At 40.8% G+C, this 20,462-nt stretch overlaps 1 protein-coding gene across 3 annotated transcripts in view; it reads right to left on the bottom strand.

The window, feature by feature from the left end:
• KIT (KIT proto-oncogene, receptor tyrosine kinase) overlaps window positions 1–20,462 on the bottom strand; it is a 54,319-nt gene that overhangs the window by 16,891 nt on the left and 16,966 nt on the right. For all 3 annotated transcript variants that reach the window (XM_086888440.1, XM_086888441.1, XM_086888439.1), the window contains exons 2-8: window positions 18,984–19,223; window positions 15,127–15,405; window positions 12,504–12,640; window positions 9,670–9,829; window positions 6,660–6,849; window positions 5,874–5,989; window positions 575–689 (exon numbers count right to left, since the gene is read on the bottom strand). In XM_086888440.1, coding sequence (XP_086744566.1) covers window positions 575–689; window positions 5,874–5,989; window positions 6,660–6,849; window positions 9,670–9,829; window positions 12,504–12,640; window positions 15,127–15,405; window positions 18,984–19,223 — 1,237 coding nt within the window. The remainder of the gene's footprint in view (window positions 1–574; window positions 690–5,873; window positions 5,990–6,659; window positions 6,850–9,669; window positions 9,830–12,503; window positions 12,641–15,126; window positions 15,406–18,983; window positions 19,224–20,462) is intronic.

Raw genomic sequence — 20,462 nt, 5'->3', positions numbered from 1 at the left:
CAAACAAAATCTTAAAATTTGCTTCACAAATGCTCACTCACTTCACAGTGAAACTCTACAATCTTCTTATAAACACCTGGTTTTAAAAACATTCGGCTTCATTCATAAAACACTGGACTTGTTTACTTGTCATATGTTTCATGTGAAGAGAAACCTAATTACATTATGTCTGGAAAGATTACTTCATTACACAATAAAACAAATTGTAACAGCCATATTCGCAAGTGATTGTGTGATTGCCATTCTGTGAAATTGCATATAGAACATGTGTCATTTGGGCCAGGCTGATATAGTCCATAGTTAGCTTGCAGCAGAAACTTTGGCTTTTACTTTTACACAGCAGGAAGTGTTGGTTATTCCCCTTTCAAGGACAGAATACAGAGGAGAAAAATTAAAAGTATTCCTGCCTTCTCACAAACTACTGCCAATAATGCAATGCCAGAAAGGATGAAAACCACCATGTAACATTTGAATGCAACTATTACCAAGTCATTTCATGCTCTTAATTTGTAATTAGCAATTGGATGTGTTGCACCTAAAATAACCTTTGGAGACTCTTGTTTACTTAACTTACCTCTGCTCAGTTCCCGGGCAAAAATACCAGTATATGGTAGGGGCTGGGAATCCAGCTGCTATGCACTGGAGAACACCATTGCTAAGCATATCCAGTGTGAGAATCTCAGGTTTTGCTGCAATAAAGAAAAGCAATAGTCATCCATTAGGGGAACACAGAATTTACACTGCTATTTGCTCTTCACACCAGCAACCTGTGCACCTCATAATCCATGGAATCACTCAGGTGAACAAGACCTTCTTATGTTCAAGGATGTCTGGGTCTGAACTGGTGTCCTTCAAAAATCAAACACCTGTGAAAATATTAGTTCTTACACTGAATGCTCGGGCTGGACGTTAGAAGAATACCTCATCTCCCCTGAGTATTTGATGAAAGATCCTAAACCAGCAAAGCTAAGAGCTTAAACAACGCGAAGAAGTGTGTGCTTGGAACAGTAAAGTTTCCATTCCTGCACAGCATGACTTTACCCATCTGTAAAAAGGACAGTTTCTTCCCAGTTAAAAGTGTACTACATCTGTCAAACCACATCCCTCTTACATCTGCCTGTGTATTCAGTATTACCACTGCAGCCAGGAAAGGAACTACAATGCAAGGCAACCAGTGCAGACCTCCTGACAGAGGACATACATCCCTCTAGGGTACTGAACCACCCAACTGCCTAATTCTCTAAACCACTGCAGGCAGAGGAAGCCAAAACTGGCTGAACGTACTAGCTTTCCAAATGAGAATTTGTGATTGCTCGGGTAGTTTAGAAAGCAATTCATCCAGCCAATGCCTTCTGTCACATCCTGCACAGGAGTTAGTCCTGCAGTTGGTTTAGGTGTTTCAAGTATAGCCAGAAACCAGTGCAGTCAGGTGGACTTCAGAGTCATTAATCCAGTGTCATAGGCTTCAGCCTAGAGTACCACCAACACAGCAAGGTGTTTTCCCAATGAAACCGGAATTAGTGACCTTACTTCCCTTAACAACCTTAGCTTCCTTGCAAAAATCACCTTAACAGAAGTTAATGGAAGAAACTATGAAAGGCTATTGCAATGATGCTGCTCACCTGATACATACAAGAGCCCATTATCAGTTAATACAGCTTTACAGAAATGTAAGGTGAACTCCTAATTCTAAAAAGTAGTGAAGCTGTATAGACTGCAGTGGGAAAATATATTTCAGAAAAAAAACTCATGTATGAAGACTGCACAGCGTTAGTTTTTAATGAATATTCTACTCACTGATTAAATTAGAGTCAACAAAGCACACGTATACCCTCAATCACATACCACCTCCTCGTGACTCATGTTACAGGAACCGAATGTTCTTTCATTTCTAAATCCGCATGGTGTGTTTTATGCAAAACACCAAGAACCAAACATTGTTGCAAAATGTTGAGACTGATTTTCAGCATTACTCATTTGGTGAGGAACTTTCTGAGAGCACACAGCATCTCACCCAGCCTCAATGCTCACGGAATACATGTAATTCACGTTTCTGAAATTCCAATCAAAATGGCTGGATTGTGAAATTGTAATTAGCTACACTACAACCCATGTGCTATTTGTTTAGGTATATGCTGCATTTTAGGCAACATTACAGCACCATGTACCTCAAGAAATGAGAGAACTGAGAAATCAAATATAAGAGGCATCTGTGCATTAAGCCCTGGAAAAAATACTGTGCCAGAGTTGGTCTGCACGTGACATCTGAAGCTGAGTGAGGGAAACAAAAATGCCCATATTAGTTAGGCTCTTCCCACTGCAAAAGCCTAGTGCAATAAAAGCCTGTCTGTGTGGCCACGAGCCCACATGGACTCATTCTGCAAGACTGGAAGGAGAAGACAGGGTATGCAGCCCAGGCAGGTGGCCCAGCCTTGGTGCCACGGGAAGCTGAGCTGCTGCAGCCTCTGAGAAGCGCTGACCTAAGAGCAGCTCTGCCTGCCATGTGCCTGGTGAAGCACTTTGACGTGGCAATTAGCACCATCAGCCTTTCCCCACCAGCACTGAGGGCTCCCAGGCCTCCGGGTTGGGATGGTGTCAAGGGATGCATTTCACTTGAGGCAGCAAAGAGCCCCCCACGCCACTACCCAAGGGGACTGAGACGGCTGCTACTGCCATCCCCGCTGGCTGCTCCTCTGCCAGCTCAGGCCATGCACGTGTCCCAGCACCTGCACCCCTTTCTGGCAGCCAGAGCACCTTCCTTAGCCACCAGTGTAGCTACTTCAGGGGATGCAAAGATGGACTGGCTTTTGCAAACAGATGCTAAGCTGTTTTTAAAAGGGATTGTATTACACTAGATTTTATGACTTGCACTGCCTAATTACCTCTCCTGCTATCACACAGACTCCTAAGGACTAGATGTTGCTAATTGTTCTGACTTCAACCCCTTAAATATTTCACATTTTGTTACATTGCTCAGCATATATACATACTGCCTTCTGTAATCAGTCATTAAATGTCTGAAACTTCTAATTTCACTAAGTTTATTAATTGCTTTTCAGCTTTTATTAATGTTGATTCTGAATATATCAAAGATGACTTAGTAAGAGGTCACTCCTATTTTAATTCAATGTTCTGTATAATGAAATTCTGTGTTTAATTGCTTTCTATTGCCAGTTTCCCTTTCTTCATTGTTAACAAAGTAAGTGTCTAAAAAGTAACACTTAATAGGTATTGTCAGTCATCCCAAACAAAGAGAGAGTTTTTTTCTGCTGGGGCTACATTTTCTGGATTGGAACAAATCTTTTTACAATATCATGGTGATTCCTTATTGTTCACTGCATAGTCCAATGATAGGAAAACAGCTGAGCTTGGCTTCATGGGATCTGTAATACCGTGACCAGTTTTGTCTTTTCAACAGGAGCCCCAACTGCACAGATAATGTTTTGTTGACTATAATGAAGCTGAGATATTATTTTGCTAATAAATTCAGTTACTAGTTGGAAGATTCCTCTGCTAATTGCTGGATACACTGTACCTTGCCACTCTGGAGATTTCTACAGTTTCTTAATTGTAACTGAGTACAGAATGCTGCTTGTCAAGCTTTAGTTTTCTTTTTGGCTTCTAATTTTAGAGCTGCTTACCTCTATACATTTATTATGAATTACTACACTATTTTAAAAGCAATTTAGTATTGTTTCAGATTAGCATATGCAATTGCTAAATATGTTTAAATCCAAAGCATGTACTTCTGCACTGAGTTTTTCATGTCTTTCAGCAAATGCTTCAGAATTGATATTTGTTTACGTGAAGACATTCATTCTCCTGATTATGAATCCTGTTTTACCTGTTTGGTTATTTTCTGCTGATTACATGCCCAAGCCAGACATGTAAACATCACGAGCTACGTCTAAGCAATTTATGCAAAATCCCTGACAATGTCAGGTGAGGACATGCCATTAGATCAGGATCTGACCCACCCAGACATGACTCACCTTTGGCAGTTACTCTGCTATGTCGAGTAATATGGTATTGTTGTCATGCAGTTTGTGTTTCACAGCTAAATGAGCATTTTACAAGCCAGTGAAAACCCCTTTTCTAAGGGTTGTTTTTGTTAAAAACAAACCCTAGAAAGACCAATCTATTAGTCTCTTTTTTTCAAAATGAAAAAAATGTTTATAGGAGCTTAGCCAAAATGCCAAAAGAAACTTTTTTAGCCAAGTGCATCAAATCAAATTGCTTCAGGAATGGCTGCAATCCACCCAGGGCCACAGTGCAAGATAATGTGGGCTCTGTGAGACTGCTGAAGTGTCCTCACAGCATCCCAAGACTGATTTGCTACTTACAAGACCAGTATTTGAAGAAAGAAGGAAACAGACTTGAATACTGCTGCTTCTATGGACAGGCCATTCAGAAGAAAAAAAGTGTCTATGCTCCATCTTGCCTTTTCCTTTTTGTTTCTCTATTTTCTTTCCAGTCTGGTTTCCTAACCATGATCCACAGAGATTTTTTATCGTTTATTAAGTAGCACATGCCCCAAAAGCAGCAACATGGAGATCTGCATTGAGAACTGACACCTGATGATACCAAAACTGTGAGACAGTGGTTTTTTTTTAGTTCTTGTGCCCAGACTGTAGGCAGCCTGCAATTTCTCCTATTCCTTCAGAGAAATTAAACTTCTGGCTCAACATTTTGCTCCATTAAACACTAGAATTATCCCTCATGACTGTGACCCACGCTCACTCACTGAGACAAAGGACATCTGATCTCAGCAATGCCCTTATCTTAGAAATCAGAGCTAGAAAACATAGAAGGCACAAGGCAAGTGTCAACATTCTCTGATGAAGGAAGAAATACCATGTTCTGAAAAGAGCCCAAGTGACGTTTGTATATTCAAGCTATGTCATTGCTAATAGAGATGCTACAAATGTTGATCTTCAATGATAAATGAGAAGAATTCAGAAATTAACAGCGAGGACTTGATGCATTTCTGGAAGTCTCGACAGTCCTCTGCATAAAACTATGTCTGAAAAAGGAGACATTGCTGCTAAAGCATAGCAGCAGCACGGAACAGCATTTGCAGCATGTTCACTTACTGTCGATACAGTTCCTCTTGCTGGGCTCAACGGCCCTCTTGGCTTAATTTTCTTTAAGCTTTCCCTTAGCAGCAGCCAATATTTGTCTGCTGAGCACATGAAACGCTCTAAGATGGTTCCACTGTGGACAGGGTTTTCTGAAGGTTTCATTGAATTCATTTTGAAGTTTTGTCTTGAAGAACGCTATTTGGAACTGAGGCCAGCGCTCTTTCTTAACAAGCATGTCCCAAAGACGACAACACACGCATTTGTGAAGCTATGCAGATTTCTCTAAAACAATGGTGATTTATACCATTATACAGAAGAATTTAGATGCCAAGAGGCATCTAAATGTGAGTAATTCTCCTGACAAGCTTTCAAACTCTTCATCCAATTCAAACAAATTAAGGACAATTAAAAGCTTGACTTGGTTGCCAAAAATGCAAATTATAATCCCTGTGTAATCTGCTCCACCTCAAATTATAAAAGGTTTGTGATACATACTTATTTTTGGGATCATGTTTCCAGGTGCTACAGGTTTTTTTCTGTATAAACAACCTAGCTGCTCTCTGGTAATCTCTGGAATACGTTCACTGGAATATAAGGTCATGTTGGATAGTAGGTGGATTTGTGTGAGTACTCTGCACTTTTATATCTTGACATTTAGTTTTCCAGCATGCGCTTCACTTCAGAAAGCCTCTCATATGCTGAACCACACTGTGACATCTTGTGCATACATTATGTTGTATAAAATACAATGACTGTGATAATGAAATATTTCAGACTGTTCACTTTACTTACTTTTCACATAGACATTAAATGTTACAGAGGAGCTGGCATCAGAGTTGGACACAAAAAATGTGTAAATGCCTCCTTCTGTTCCTTTTAATCGTGTAAGGTGAAGTTCACTTGTGTAACTGTAAAGAAAAAAATTAAGCATTACTAAGACACACAACTTGCTCTGAACAGGCAATTGCTGCATGGAAAATAAGGAGGGAATTTTCTGCAGACATCGTCCATGCACTGTTATCTTACATTATTATTACCACTGCACTTCCAACATCCAGAAGTTTTGCCATTTCTAACACCCAGATGTGTGCCTGGGTGGCAGCTGAGCATCAGGCTCAGACCATGCACGCATCACCACCTGCTCCTCTTCTCACTGGGGAGGGAACCCAGACTCACAACCGAGGCCACATGTTCTGGGTGCTTCACTGGATTTTTGGAAGACAAGCAATCAGAAGAGAACAGTAGCCAGCAGAAAAAAAAAGCATAAGCTTTTATCCAGAGCACTGGGGTCTGCTGTGGCAGTGAAGGGAGTTTCTGCACACAACCAACCTTAATTATCTTTTTTGCTTATTGGACAGGAATTTAGGTGAGTCATGAGTAAGCTGGTCTCAGATGGTGTGGTTAGCTCGACGCTATTCCAAATGTAGGTCAGCAGACTCTGCACCAGCTACTATGGCAAGTCACATGTACTACATCTTTTAGTCACAATTTTCTCACCATTCCCCCTTTCCTCTTCCCAGAGCATCCTCTAGTCTGCTGTTCCAAAGTGAAATCAACACCTACAGCCATGCATATTACCTGTTATTACCCACAGTCTTGAACTTGACATCATGGTCTGAGGAATTCTGTAATGTTTCATTCATGTACATCCAGACTTCCTCCTTTGGTTTTGGATATGCCTCATATTCAACTGTTAAGTTTCCATTTTGTCCTGCATTTATATCTATTGTGGTATTCATTGTTGCAAGCAAACGGACAAATCCTTTAGCTGATGGTCGTAAGAGGAGAAGAAAAACAATTTCAGGACCATTTAGAAGATTGTGAGTACTCTAACCACACTTAGACAACGTCAAGATAATCAGTGATCAAACATCCAACTGTGAAACAGGAAACCTTATCTGCAAAGCAGAACTTAAACCTTCACCTGCCAAAACCAAGGCTACTAGCTACATATAGCATGGGGCATAGGACTGAAAGCAGCCTTGAGTGCCTCAGCATAAATAATTCCACCTTCTGGTGACAAATACCTTCTATATGCTTTTGGAAAAATGCAAGCATGTGTTTGATTCTACTCAAGTATTTCTATTTTTCCGAAAGTTCGACTCGCTGTCTGGTGTGAAAGAAACATTACAAAAAAAAAGCAAACTAAAATAATTTATTACAGTATTCTAGAGTATTAAAGGTTTCTTTGTCGAGTGTAATTAAGAACAACATTACAAATGAAGCTATTAAAAGCTGTAATTAAAGAAAAATGTGCTAAGTCCACAGGCCTGGATACCAATCATCTTAAACTAAGGCATTTCTGTACATCTGCTGCTGGGTCTTAATCTTTCATTTGGCAGATACCATTTATCACTGCACAGTTCCGTTCCAAAATATCATGTCTAACAACATCCTTGCTGTAGTGGTTTTAATTTCATTAATAAACTCATCAGATTGAGGATTCACTTTAAAAAGACAAGTTTTTCAGTCCAATTACAGAAATTCATAAGGGAATTATCAGTTTGACAGGCAGATTGCAATTACAAGGAAATGCATTTACTGAGAGCTTGAATTTAGACCTAAAGTCAATCTCAGATCCCTTCTTCTTCCCACTTTCTACTAATCAAACTGCTGTGGCCAGCTGGGCACACGAGCTTGGGAAATCCAGAGCCAGTGGGGCTTGGTGAAAGCATATGGATCTGCCAGAGCACTTGACAGATGCTTTGAAGAAGAAAGGATGAAGTAAATTCACAGCAGGCAGGTATGCTCTAAAATGGTCTCCATCATTAGAAATGAGGAAAAATTTTTAAATCTAGAAACTTAAGGTTTGCAGTTTCTTTGCAGTGCCTTTTTCAGTTTCTGTACAAACACAGCATTCCCTATACAAGCTATATTCAAAATCAGACCAAACTCCCTTCAAATAAAATTTTATTAAAATGCTATCAGTCCCTGTAATGCAGTTCTAGTACCTTCTATTGTTAGATAAATCAACTGATAGAAAAAGTAATTAGGAATTTTACAAAAACTACACATTTTTTGTAAAACTTTTGGCTAATGTTAAAGCCGAGTGACTGTAATCCCAGATCTCTCTCTATGTAAACACCATGCACCACTTCCCAGGACCCTGGGAGCTGAGCTGGTACAGTTCAGGTAAATATAGCCAGTTTGACAATAAATGGTGAAAGGTATCCAAAAGTTGGAGCTTATTTAAGTCAAATTTGAGAGGATGGAGAGAGAAAACTATCTCAGGAAGGAAAGATTCCACCTTTTCTCTGGCATTTTTCATTAAATACAAACTTGGTATTTTACTAAAAAAAATAAATTTATTTCCTACTTTTTATAATGCCATACTTTACTTTAAACTCCAGACTTTCCAAAGTCAATCCTTTTTAAAGCTACATTTGCATATGTAGTAGTACTAAGAATTTCTGTGGTGAAGAACTTCCCTCATCTTATAATAAAAGCTTTCACATTGATCCCCTTGGGGAGAAGATTTTCTTTCATACTTCACACTGTTTCACTCTTTTACATATGAATGTAGTCTCTCCTGTAAAAAAATGAGGAGAACATCCCTGTCATTGTGAGCCCTACCCCCTCAACCAGCACAGCAAGGTTAAGGGCACTCAAACCTCTGCCTGTTTGCTGAAGATATGACCCACACAGGTCAAACACTTCTGTTTTCTTTACGTTACCAGGGAAAGCAAAACAAGCAGTGCGGCTGGAGTGCGTGTCTGTGCAACAGAAAAACGGATTTGAAAAGGAAAAAAAAGAATCCAGGGCTACACTTCCCTCAGTTACTACGCCCTTGAATGGAACTGAAACGATTGTAGCAACTACACAGACCAGAATGATCTTATTAACTATACCAACATGTCCTTAATTGTTCTCAATTTATCAAATGAGCAGGTTTCAGCAGCTTTAAAATGCAAAAGGCACTGTGTGTCACCCAAGTTAATATACAGCAGACTCGAAACACGTCTGTTATTAAACAAGAGGAGGAAGGGACTTTGCTCACTGTTTAGGGACATGATCCAAAACATGTAGAAGTGATGGATAGTGGGTTGAACAAGGGGGTGACCTCCGGAACAATTTCATGCTGTCTATGGGCACCACGATGCTGCTCACAGCATTATTTTAAAGAGAGGTACAAATACAGCTTCTGCATAAGAAACAGTGTCACTGAAATTCCCCATGCTTGGAAGGCAGCTATTGAAGATGTGCTTTGCACTTGTGCTGCCAAGTCACTTAAGCATAGGGACAGTACCAGAAGAAGGTAAATTAGTTGCTTTGTTAAAACCTGCTTAAATTTTAGATAAAACTAGGAAGGATGAGACAAACACTGGGACAGAAACACTGTTGGGTGGTTGTTCTGGTATCACTTTCCAATAACAAGCAAAGGGTTATTATAGAAATTAAAGCACTCATACACATCACAACTTCCTGAGCCATCCCATATGGCAGCAGTCAGCAATAACCTTTACAGAAAACCAACTTTACTTGCTGAGGTTTGGGAAAAAGGAGAGAGAAGGAAGGGAAGACTCCCCAGTGTTCTCACTTTTCATCTCCTGCTCTTAGAAATGTTAAGAATTCTACAAGAAGTATTTACCTAGAGCTTTCAAGGTTACTGTGGCATTGGTTCTTCCGAAAGGGTTTTCTGCTTGGCATGTGAATTCTCCAGAATCATTAACTCCCACTGAACGGATGTTCAATGTTAATTTCCTTTCGTATCCATAATCACCCAAATTTCTGCTTTTGCTTGTAACAATCTGTCGGTAAAAAACAATTAACATCTAAAACACTGTGTATGCATCATCTTTCCTAGATAAATTAAAAATAGAAGTAATTATAACTTTGCTGTATTAATATTCATAACTTTAAACCGGAATAGTAAGCCAGCACGACAAACCTGTCACTAGAATCTCGCCATGCAAAACAAGTGTGTGATCAGCTGCCTTTGGGAGATAATGTCCTCTCCTAAGTCCTATCCCCTCCCCTTCCTCTTTTCTTTTTACTCCTCAAGATCTCTTCTAAGGCAAGAATGTGTAAGGATGTGGGGTGGGGGTGGGGTGAATTTGGGGCTGTGCTCACCTGCCCCAAGAGAGCCAAATGGAGGAGACCAGCCCAGGCCAAAGAACTAGACCCCTAGCTTCTTCAAATGCTCCCATTACCTGATGGCAAGGCTGTTGTGCTCAAGGTCAGACCTAGCTCATTCAATCTAGGTTTCCAGTACTAAGGTGAGTATTGGTGAGAGGGTGAGTAACCAGCTGAAGGTTTTATTTCCACAAACAGCACTTCTAACTGTAGGGCTTGATGCAAAATGACCACTGGGTCCTGACTTTCCTAATGCTCAGAAGCTGGAGCTCTGGTATGAAGTCACTGCATATCAGAAGTGTGGTTCACCCCTCAAACGGTGCCTGAAGTTCACCAGCTCTCTAATGGTTGCAATGCTTCCCAGCAAATTACTAGAAAGAATTAAAGGTCCTGGGGCTTCATTTTAAAAGTGTTACTCTATGTTCCAAGGCCAGTGCATCTCCTGATGGCAGGCATGCTACAGAGAGCCCTGCTGGCAGCAGGCTATACACAGCATCCTCCCTCTGGTACCCACTCTGATTCTTGGTCCATAGCAATCCAAATTTATTAAAGGAAACTGAAAACTTCATTCTCTTAAATATGTCATGATTCCATACATATGCATAGAAAAAATAAATGCTTTGAGATGTTGATTTAGTCTCTGTGAGAACGTTTGGTATGGTTGGAAAGAATGATAAAATTTGCACTGATTAAACCAAAGGCAGACCGGGACTTGTTATGATTTTCTAACTGAATTATTGCAATTCTTGGGTGTTCCAAGAGCTTCTAGGCAAATTAAAGCTTCTCAATGCAATTTTGATTCCTTCTGACTTACAATAATCACAAGAGAAGTATATTTACTATGGATGTGCTTGCTAATAGCCAGTCTCCTAATTTTCCTAAGTGGTAACTTCAGGCATACATGGAAAAAGCATTTTTTTTTTTTTTTCCTCTCATCTATTCAGGACAAAATGTAATTCTGCATCTACTTAAATATGAAATTTATGTGTTCTCTTTCAATACAAAATTTATTTTGATAGTCATTATTTCAAAGAGATCAGCTCCTACTATTTACCAGACAGGACAGAAAAGTCAAGCTTCTTGGGAAAATACTATCTTTGTGGCTTTTACACATTAAATAAAAAAGTTATAAAGCACAAAAAAAATGAAGGGAAGGCCTCAATTTCGTCAATCTGTAACACAGGAAAGGAAGGGGAATGAGACAAGAAATTAAATTCTCAGATGAAGGTCCTGCACAGGAACAAAAGCAGCTCTGCATGTCCCAAGCCACCTTCACGTCACTTGAACCTTCAACACGCTTAGAGCTGCAGGGTGGGATTTCTGGAGCAGTGAGCACTTAGCAAGAACAGCTTTGCCAGAGCTGGTGGATTAGCTAAGCACAGCATGCCCAGCCCCAGGGAACAGGACTCCTGTTTGTTAGGTGCCCGAGGAGATGTGATTTATCCAAATATCACAGGAGTCTTTTCTTCCATGTACATGGGCTGAGAATTATGTATTCTGGTCACTACCATTAGCTGTAAAAGATCAGACAATTAGCATGGGAGAGTATATGGTAGAGTTACTAAAAAGTCTTCACAAGAGCTTTTAATTAATTTAAATTTCAGGGTATACTTAGAAGATCAAGGAACATTCTCAAAAACAGCCCAATGTCTGCTACTCCTTTCAAAAACAGAGCTGGCAGCACACTGGCTCACCAGGGAAGGGGATCTCTCTGCCCCCTTTTCTGCAGAATATCTGTGCTGCCTGTATCAAACTCCTGGAGCACTGAGCCTCTCGATAATTTAATTTGGTGATGCCAGTCACTAACTTCATCTATCACTGGCAGACAGAAGCCAGTTCACTGGTTCATTTTTCAGAGCTTTTCCAGTTAGTGAGGCACACCATGCAATTTAAATGAATTAATCATTCCTGCGAATGCTTACTACTATTCCTGTCACACACAACCCCATGCTAATTAGAAGGTATTTTACTGTTAATGATAACAACTAGAATATGTAATTTGCAGTCCATGTGTTGATATTTGCAGCTCCCATTGATTGCAATGTGATGTGTAGGCACTCCACGCTTCCATATTTAGGAAGCCCAACAGAGGTCACCTAAACTTCACATTGAAGAGCCGAACTTTAACTTCTTTTTGGGAAGAGAAGCCCATGCAGATGCTTTTCCTCCCAGCCATCCTCATGTGCACAGGACAGTTGTTGCCCTCTCCCCAGTCTGTGGGATACTGAATCTTTGTAAATGCAGCAAATCCAAATCAACACAACATCAGGTACCCAAGACATGCATGAGAATGTCTGCAGAGAGTCTGTGTACTGTGCTGATACACATGATACAATTAAAGGAACTTACCCCACTCTTGTGAGAAGCCCAACTAGCTTGTACACTGCTATCCACATCCGTGATTATGCATGTAACTTCAAATTCTTCTCCTTCTTTGAGAAGCTCATAGCTTTTTGATAAGGTGATGACAGGAAGAGTTTTGTGAACTGGAAAACAATTTAGAAGTTTATTACTTTTCATTAGTCTCAGCTCTTCCAGGGGGGATAAAAATCAACAGTCATTAATTAACTTTCCAATAAAATCAAGGCTCTAAGATGTATTCAAATTTTTTAACATATTACATGGTTGTTCCTTTACAACAAGCACATTTCTGCTTCAACCTCACTTCAAATTACACTTGATAATAGTTGTTAGAGCATAGCAACTTGCATAAAGAAACTCGAATGGCGTTGAACCATCAATAAGATGATTCATTTTGTAACAGTGATTAAAAAGTAGCACTCTGGAACTGAAAACATGGTGAAGATCAGTCACTGAAGAACAGAAGCCCAGCAATAACTACAGATTTTAATTACAAAACATTACAGCCAACAGAAAGTACTGTCTGACAGGTCCTTGAAAAGCTCCTGATGGACTGCCCAGGAAGGAGAGGTACATCTCAAGGACTTCTGCATGCCTGTGCCCAAAAGCACCATGACCTCTGCTTGCAGTGATGGCTCAGTTTGTCACCCAAGAAGCAGGTGGTGACATGCAGACATGGGGTAGCTGTACCCTGCTCTGCTTCAAGATGTCTCTTGCCAACAGTCAGGTGTATCTGAGGACTATGTGTCTCCTGCCTCTGCAAAGCTCTTCAGCTCTTCCTCTGTTCCCTTTGTGGTTTGTTTTTCTTCATCCTTTCTTCAAATTTTCCTCTTTTATTATACTCCAGTTAACTTCCCACTAGGGCTTTTACACAGGAAGACAAACTCTGAATGCAGCATGCACCAGATAAGGTCTTCCAGATTCTGCTTCTGACACAACTTTTGTAGTTTTCTTAGGTAAATTGTACAAAACTTAGGAAAGCCCCGTGCTTCTGAGACATTTGTACATTAACAATGTTTTCCTCATGTCGCTGTAAGGAGCTACAGAAGAGAACAAAGAAACATGTTTGCTCTCTTCACACATAAAGGCTCACACAAAAATCCCCCTCAGCATACTGCAGTACCCAAATGACAGGAGGATGCCAGTGCAGAACCCATTCTGTGTTCTCAACTGCCAGAAACATCTCTGGACATCCAAAAGAGAGCCCTAAGTCCATAAAGCCCTCATTGTTTTGAGAAGGGCTGTACATGAATACTCCCAATGCTATCATAGCTGTTACGTGTCTGAGTACTCCTGCATAGCTCCCTGTTGTACAGATATAACTACAAAAACATTACCCACCAAAGGGTCTCCAACCCATTTAAATGCTGAGCCAAGGAGAAAGTGTGAGTTTTACCTGATGAACTCAGTAAGGACTGAACACTACAGCACAGTAATCACAATACTAAGAGTGACAATCCCGAATTTCCAGATCATCAGGAAAAAAGTCTTAAACTTGCCACAGCAAACTCCACACTTGAGATAGTCCTCACTCCTCAGCCTCCTGCCCGACCTCCAAGGAGAATGGGCAGGTCCCACAGACCCTGCCATGGAGCAAACACCAGCGTGTGCCCTCATCACTCCCAGGGCAGCCCTTCTTCACCAGCACAAGGCCATGTGCTGCTGTGGCCTGGCCCCAGCTCCCAAGCCCTGGCACGATGCAGGCAGCAGGGATGAGCACACCAGCCTGCTGGCCCGAGCTCTGCTCCCCCTCTTTCGGCAGCAGCCTCAGCTGCAGCAAGAGGTGGCTTCATTCCAAGTGTCCAGAGCTACACAGAGAAACAACTCATTTACTTGCCCCTCAGAAAATGCCAAGCCAGCCTGGCTTGCTGAACTGCTCCCTCCACTTCCCTCCTGGGTATTTACCCAACTCAGTAATGACACACGGGCTAAGTGCAGGCTCCAAAGTGCCCAGACAAAACCGGCCTGTGAAGTCCTGCAGACAGACACCAGGCTTCCCCTCCTTCCCAAAGCCAAGCACCCAACCCTAGGGCACAGGGGTGTGGGAAGGTCAAGTGCAGGGGATCACCAACAGGTTTGCCAAGTGTAGTGCTGCATGTAGCAGTTCAGCCACAATGCATTCCTCATCATTGTCTGTGCTGTTGTGACCATCTTCATTCAATAATGTGAAAGTAAAGACCTTCTCCTTCCACAAGCTCTGCCTCTCCACCAAATCCCTCTTCTTCAATGCCATCCATCATCTCCTTCTACTGTCACTTGTGGGCAACAAATATAGGAGTCAGGCACCAAAATAATTTTACCTGCACAAACCTGTACAAACCTCAGGGTGCTGGTTTGTCCTCAGAATTTAACAGCATAACCCACATTTCTTATAGTGATGAAAAAAATGCCTGGAAATCACCAGGTACAGAAAATAAATCATCATGGCCAAACCTTCTGAGCACAGCCACAAGCTAAGTGCCACGAGATCAGTCTGTGCCCTGACACGACTTGCCCAAAACAAGCTTTCTAAGCTCGCCACTTTCCTTTGGACAGCAATGAGGTTTCACAGCCCTTCTCTACACCTCCTGGGAATGAGGTTCTCTACAAGAAGGCAAAAATCCAGTGTTACCTGGTCTCACATTCAGGAAAATCTTCTCTGATATCTTCTCGACTCCATTGTGCTTGGCCAAGCACTGGTAGCAGCCCTTGAACGACCTCTGTACGTTCTTTATAACAATGCCTTTCTGGGGATTGGGAATGAACGTCATATTTCTGGGGAGACGTTTCCCATCACATCTTTTCAGTGTGAAATTCGTAACATTTGGATCTGTTAGTGGGCACACCAGCAGGATGTCACTGTCTTCTTTTCCATAGATCAGAGAATCAACAAGGAAGAGCACATTTGGATCTGTGAAGAAACACAAAGATCTGTCAGACAAACTGGCATGGGAACTTCTGATTACCCTAACTCTACAATTGGGCACTTCTCAAAGGAAGTTTTACTTTCAGCCAGTGAAATTGAGTGTTGCCCAATTCATGTTTACCAAGAGACATTAAATTTTGTCCTAAAAGAGCAGCACAACAGAAGACGTGCTGTAGCATTCAATGTCAGATACACTGAAGAATCATGTGCACTAAAAATAAACTTACTGCTTTTCTATTTGGAGATGGAGGGCATTTTTTGCCTTGTTTAGGTCCAAAATATCCCCACAACAGTAAACAGATTTCCACAGACCACTAGAAGTAATTTGCTTTTAGCTAGTGGCAGGGCTGTAAGGTTCCATGCCCACAGGAGGATTTGAAAGAAATTTATGAGCAAATGGAAGTTGAAAAGCACCTAAATTATGGTTTTCACTTCTGTAAAATACATAATCTAAATGAACACACATTGCTACCAGAGGAAGCAGCAAACAACTTCTCTCTTTCTCTCCGCTCCCTGAAAGCAGAGATTATTTTTAGCCTCCTTAGAAGAAAAACTGGGCATACAAACAGCATATCTGATTGAAAAATCATCATGCAATCTTTCATAAGGTAACTTTCCTATAGCATTTCATCTCAGCCAACCTTACGGCACACAAACTTATAGTACTTTAAACACTTCTACAAGCAAAGTTGAAACCCATGATATGTCATGACCTTGAAATGCTAAGAAGCTGGCAAACACAAAAATAAAGGAATGTGTGATGACAAACACTCTGTAAAAGTTTATTTCAGATTCCATCTGCCCTCTCTACAGAGTAGAATGAATAAGAAAAAACAAAAACTGAGAGAAAAGTTTTCTTTCTTTTTTGCAAACATGCTTACAACTTGAATGATTAGAGATCAACAAACCATGGCTTACCAAGGAAGACTGAGAGAACTTCTTTAAGATGATGGACAATGTGCATTTGGTTTAAGACAAGAAGTACCAGGCTGAAAATGAAGCTTTGGATGTTTATGTAAGCAATTTGCTACATCAGGGGTTCTTCATCACTGAACAGAGAAGTTACTGGCTGGTTTCTAGCTTAGAGTGAGGGTGTAGCTTTAGCTGAATTTGATATTACCACCCAAGAAGCCCCCACAAACTACAGGTTTTGAAGCTTCAGTCTAGAATTAGAGGATGGAGACTACTAAGAAACAAAAAAAAAGTAAATAATTTCTGAACAGAACCTAAATGTGGCGCTTTGCACATAGAGATCTTAAAAGAAATGCTATGACTAGCTGTCACTCTGAGCAGGAAGAAATGGATTACAAGTGCTATTCTAAATGTCCCTGCTAACAGATATAACTGATTGCTTTCTACTCAGTCCCTCTTGTTCCAGTACGGACAGAACCAAGATATCTTCATTAGGTAGAAAGCATGATTCCCCTCAACTACAAAACAAAACAAAAAAATTTTTGAAAATAGCAGCAACAAAGACCTGTTTCACTAACAGCTGAAATTGCACAGCAGGCCTTGACTGGAGCAAGCAGAATTGCTGAGGTGCTCCCCTTGCATCTTCAATCCCCATCTGGAACAAAATAGTGCAATGAGAAGACATGAAAAGACTTCCTATAGAGAATCCAGATACAAACAAGGCTGCTCATGGTCATGTTCTTCCCTTCATGGCCTTCTACCCCATGGACATCTTGGGTTGCACTTGCCTTCAGGGCACACCACAGGTTTTCAACACAAGATATGGATGGCAGTGCTTATCAGTGTTTCCCTCTGAAAAGACTTGAGATTCAAATCAAGAGATTTTTCTCTCTTATGCAGGAGTCTGAACTCAGCTTGCTTGGATTAGGAAAAAAATGCTTTTGTAGATACAACACAGATAATTTCTGCCAAAACAGAAGGTTGAAGCAGGTACACATCCTCAATCAGTCAACACTGTGTCATCCTTGGTCACAAAAACAGAAGAAATTTGGATTTACTAGGTTCAGAAGAACATAAGATATTAACAGATGGCACCATTTTAGGAGGCACTATGAAGGATCTAGGTTCTTGGTCCTGCTGTCTCTTCACTCCCACCTTTATAAGCAGAAAATTATCATGGGGTGTTTGTAGCAACCCACAAGCAGCAGAGTATATGGCAGCATCTTACAGGTGATGTAAGATGTCATTAAACCACACCTGATGCAAAATGATGGTCAACTTCACAACCATACTTATTTCACTGACAAGAACTTGTCAAAGTTAAGATGGCATGTTTTTAACAACTGAGACAAAAAAAAAATAAAAATGAGTTGCCTGAGGGCCATAGAACTTCCCTGATGCTTTGGTAAGGATGATAAGGAGAGCTGCCTGCTATCCTGAGGTGAAGGAGCCACTCATGTAATGGAAGGTGAAAACATCTCCATGATCATAGCTGTCTGGGATAATTACCATGACCTTCAGGAAAAAAATCATGGTAGGTAAAGTCAAGATTGTTTCCCACATTTAGGTAAAATACATGTTGGATTTCCCTTAGTCATAGTCTCAGAGGAAAACAGTCAAGAAAACTTAACCACGGTAGCTGCATGGCTATTTGGAGAACTCAGGAGCAGTTAAAGAAACACTCTAAATTGTGTGGCCACTATGCCAGACATCTTCCTTGAAGAAAATAAGCTTCACTGTGGTGTGATTCTTTGTGCTTCTATCCCTGTCTTGGAGAACAACCTTGCAGTAATTCTCAAAGGACTAGCAGGGTTCAGGGGGGGCTCTTTGAGACAACCCCTGTTGGTCAAGGAATGCTGTCTTCAAGAAAGTGGATGCCGTAGGACCTTTTTCCATCAGCAGGTTAGGAAGACCACCAGAGCTATGTGAAGGACAAGCAAAATAACTGTTTTCCTCAGAAAGTAAATGGAATGCCAGGCATGGTAAACTGTGAGCTTGGGGGCAGCTGATATAGACATACATCAGAAGAGAAGAAATGTGAAGAAAACACTGCACAAACAAGAGTAATAAAGGATTGAGAAATGTGTCAGAGAAGAAGCACTTTTTTCCCTGTCCGAGACATTTCTGATCAGTCACAAGGTAGATCAGAAGCTGAAGGCAGAGGAATCATTGCTGTTTGCTGGCTTAGGCCTGGAAGCACAGTCTCAAAAGACCAAATCCTTTAGGCTGACTGCCTCAGTAAATTAAAAGCTCAGGACCAAACTTTACATGACTCCACACTGATGGATGGCATAGAATTAAAAAGACATTTCTACATATTTCTTGCTTCTTCACTGCATAACTGACTCATACAACAGAATAAGGTCACTTAGGTAGCATCTAGAAAGGGAGCTTGGATAAACTTCACCACAAAATTAATGTGTATGTAAAGAGGAACTCATCCAGAGCTTTGCACTGCTGACAAAGGCCATTGCAAGAAAAGTAGAGAATGAAGTTTCTTCCTACTGGACAGGGAAGAAGATTTCTTCTATCAGGTTGTGTTCTCCCGCTGTACTTCACATTCATTCCATCCTCTGACATTTATTATCCTTTTATTTTGGGAGTGGAGATGGCGGGGGGGGAAGAAAAATAATGCCTTCATTGATACTTACCTTTTACAAAAACATAGTAAGAGGAGACAATACTCCCTTCGCTTCTGCATGTGTATCTGCCTATGTCTCTGACTGTTGCATTTTTGGTGTACCACTCTTTCCCATTGGAACTCTTTGCTTTTGCCAATGGGTCCGAGTTCTGGAAACTCCAAGTCACAGGTCCCTCCTCATTGCACGTCAGCCTTAATTCATCCCCTTTATTCACAACCCGTAAGGACTCTACGTGGGACAGTGCACCACCTGGAAAAACAAAAGCACAAAATAGAAAGTCTGTCAATACAACACTCTTTTTTTTCTGCAGCAAAATTGTTATTTATAGCTGTAGATGTGCAACTAATACTTTAATTTATTAATTATTTCTTTAAAAAAATTAAGCTGCAATAGCACTGTGTAATTCTGTAGACACCTTTTTGCTTGTAAGACCTTTGGCACACAGAGAAAATAACCAGTGCAGGTGGAAACTGGCCTCTAAAAAACCTTTTGAAACTGAAATTTCAGATGCACCACTTTCTGCAATGTTTTGGCTTTTGAATGGGAACAGACCCAAGCTATTTAAAAATTAAATTCAAGAACATATGAGTCTGATCCTACATGGCAGCACTTTTAATCATTCTTTGTCATTCACTCAGTATGTTGCCAAGAACTAAAGTTTCCTTGCTCAACAGTTATCTTTTTATAACTGCTCTCTCATGTATTCAGATGATCCACTCATACTCTTGAATTAGAAGTGTCCAGTTTAATGAAGGCATCAGTACATGCTTTCCACACTTGCTTGTTTCTTTACCTGAAGTGCCAATTCAACATTTCATACATTTAAAAAAGAAAAATCATGCACAATATTCTTCAAGTTTCCATCCCAACGCTATCAAATTAGTTTTGCTGCGGCACCAACCTTGCAAAGCTGCTCTAATTGACCATTTAGCTTCTTTTTCACTGAACATGCCCTAACACAACATTTTAAATGTTCTCACAAAATAAACCTCTTTAAAATTAGCAGCTCCAGTTCACAGTTCCCAACCACTTCCCAACTGTCTACACAGAGAAAAGATCACTTTCCTTGGCTCTACTCTTTGGGCAAGCCAATCAGGGGGTTGCTGAGTTAGCATACCCATGATTTTAAAGTCCTAGTGAACCTACAAAAATGGAGTTCACAGTCCAAACTACAGAGAAATTCTCACTTGTTTCGGACCTACTTGAACATAAGAAGAACATATGCAAATATTGAGGTGATCTTGCAGTAACAAACCCTTCCCCTTTCAGAGTAGCTCTCCAGTGCTACGAGTAATCCTTAGCTTACAATAACTGTGCTGTTCGCTCATGTCACAGAGTTGCACAAGAGTGTACGACATCCGTGTGTAGTAGAGAGTCATGCCAGTGAAAATACTACTTGTATGCAAAAACACACTCTGCAGCTCCATTCAGAGGCTGAATATCCCTACCCACACAGATAACAACAGACGTTCAGGAAAAACAATCGGA

The sequence above is a fragment of the Cyanistes caeruleus genome, chromosome 5, assembly GCF_971803275.1.
Source record: "Cyanistes caeruleus chromosome 5, bCyaCae1.hap1.1, whole genome shotgun sequence".
Taxonomy (NCBI): Eukaryota; Metazoa; Chordata; class Aves; order Passeriformes; family Paridae; genus Cyanistes; species Cyanistes caeruleus.
Note: the sequence above shows the minus strand (reverse complement) of the source record. Positions and strands in the feature narration are given on the sequence as shown.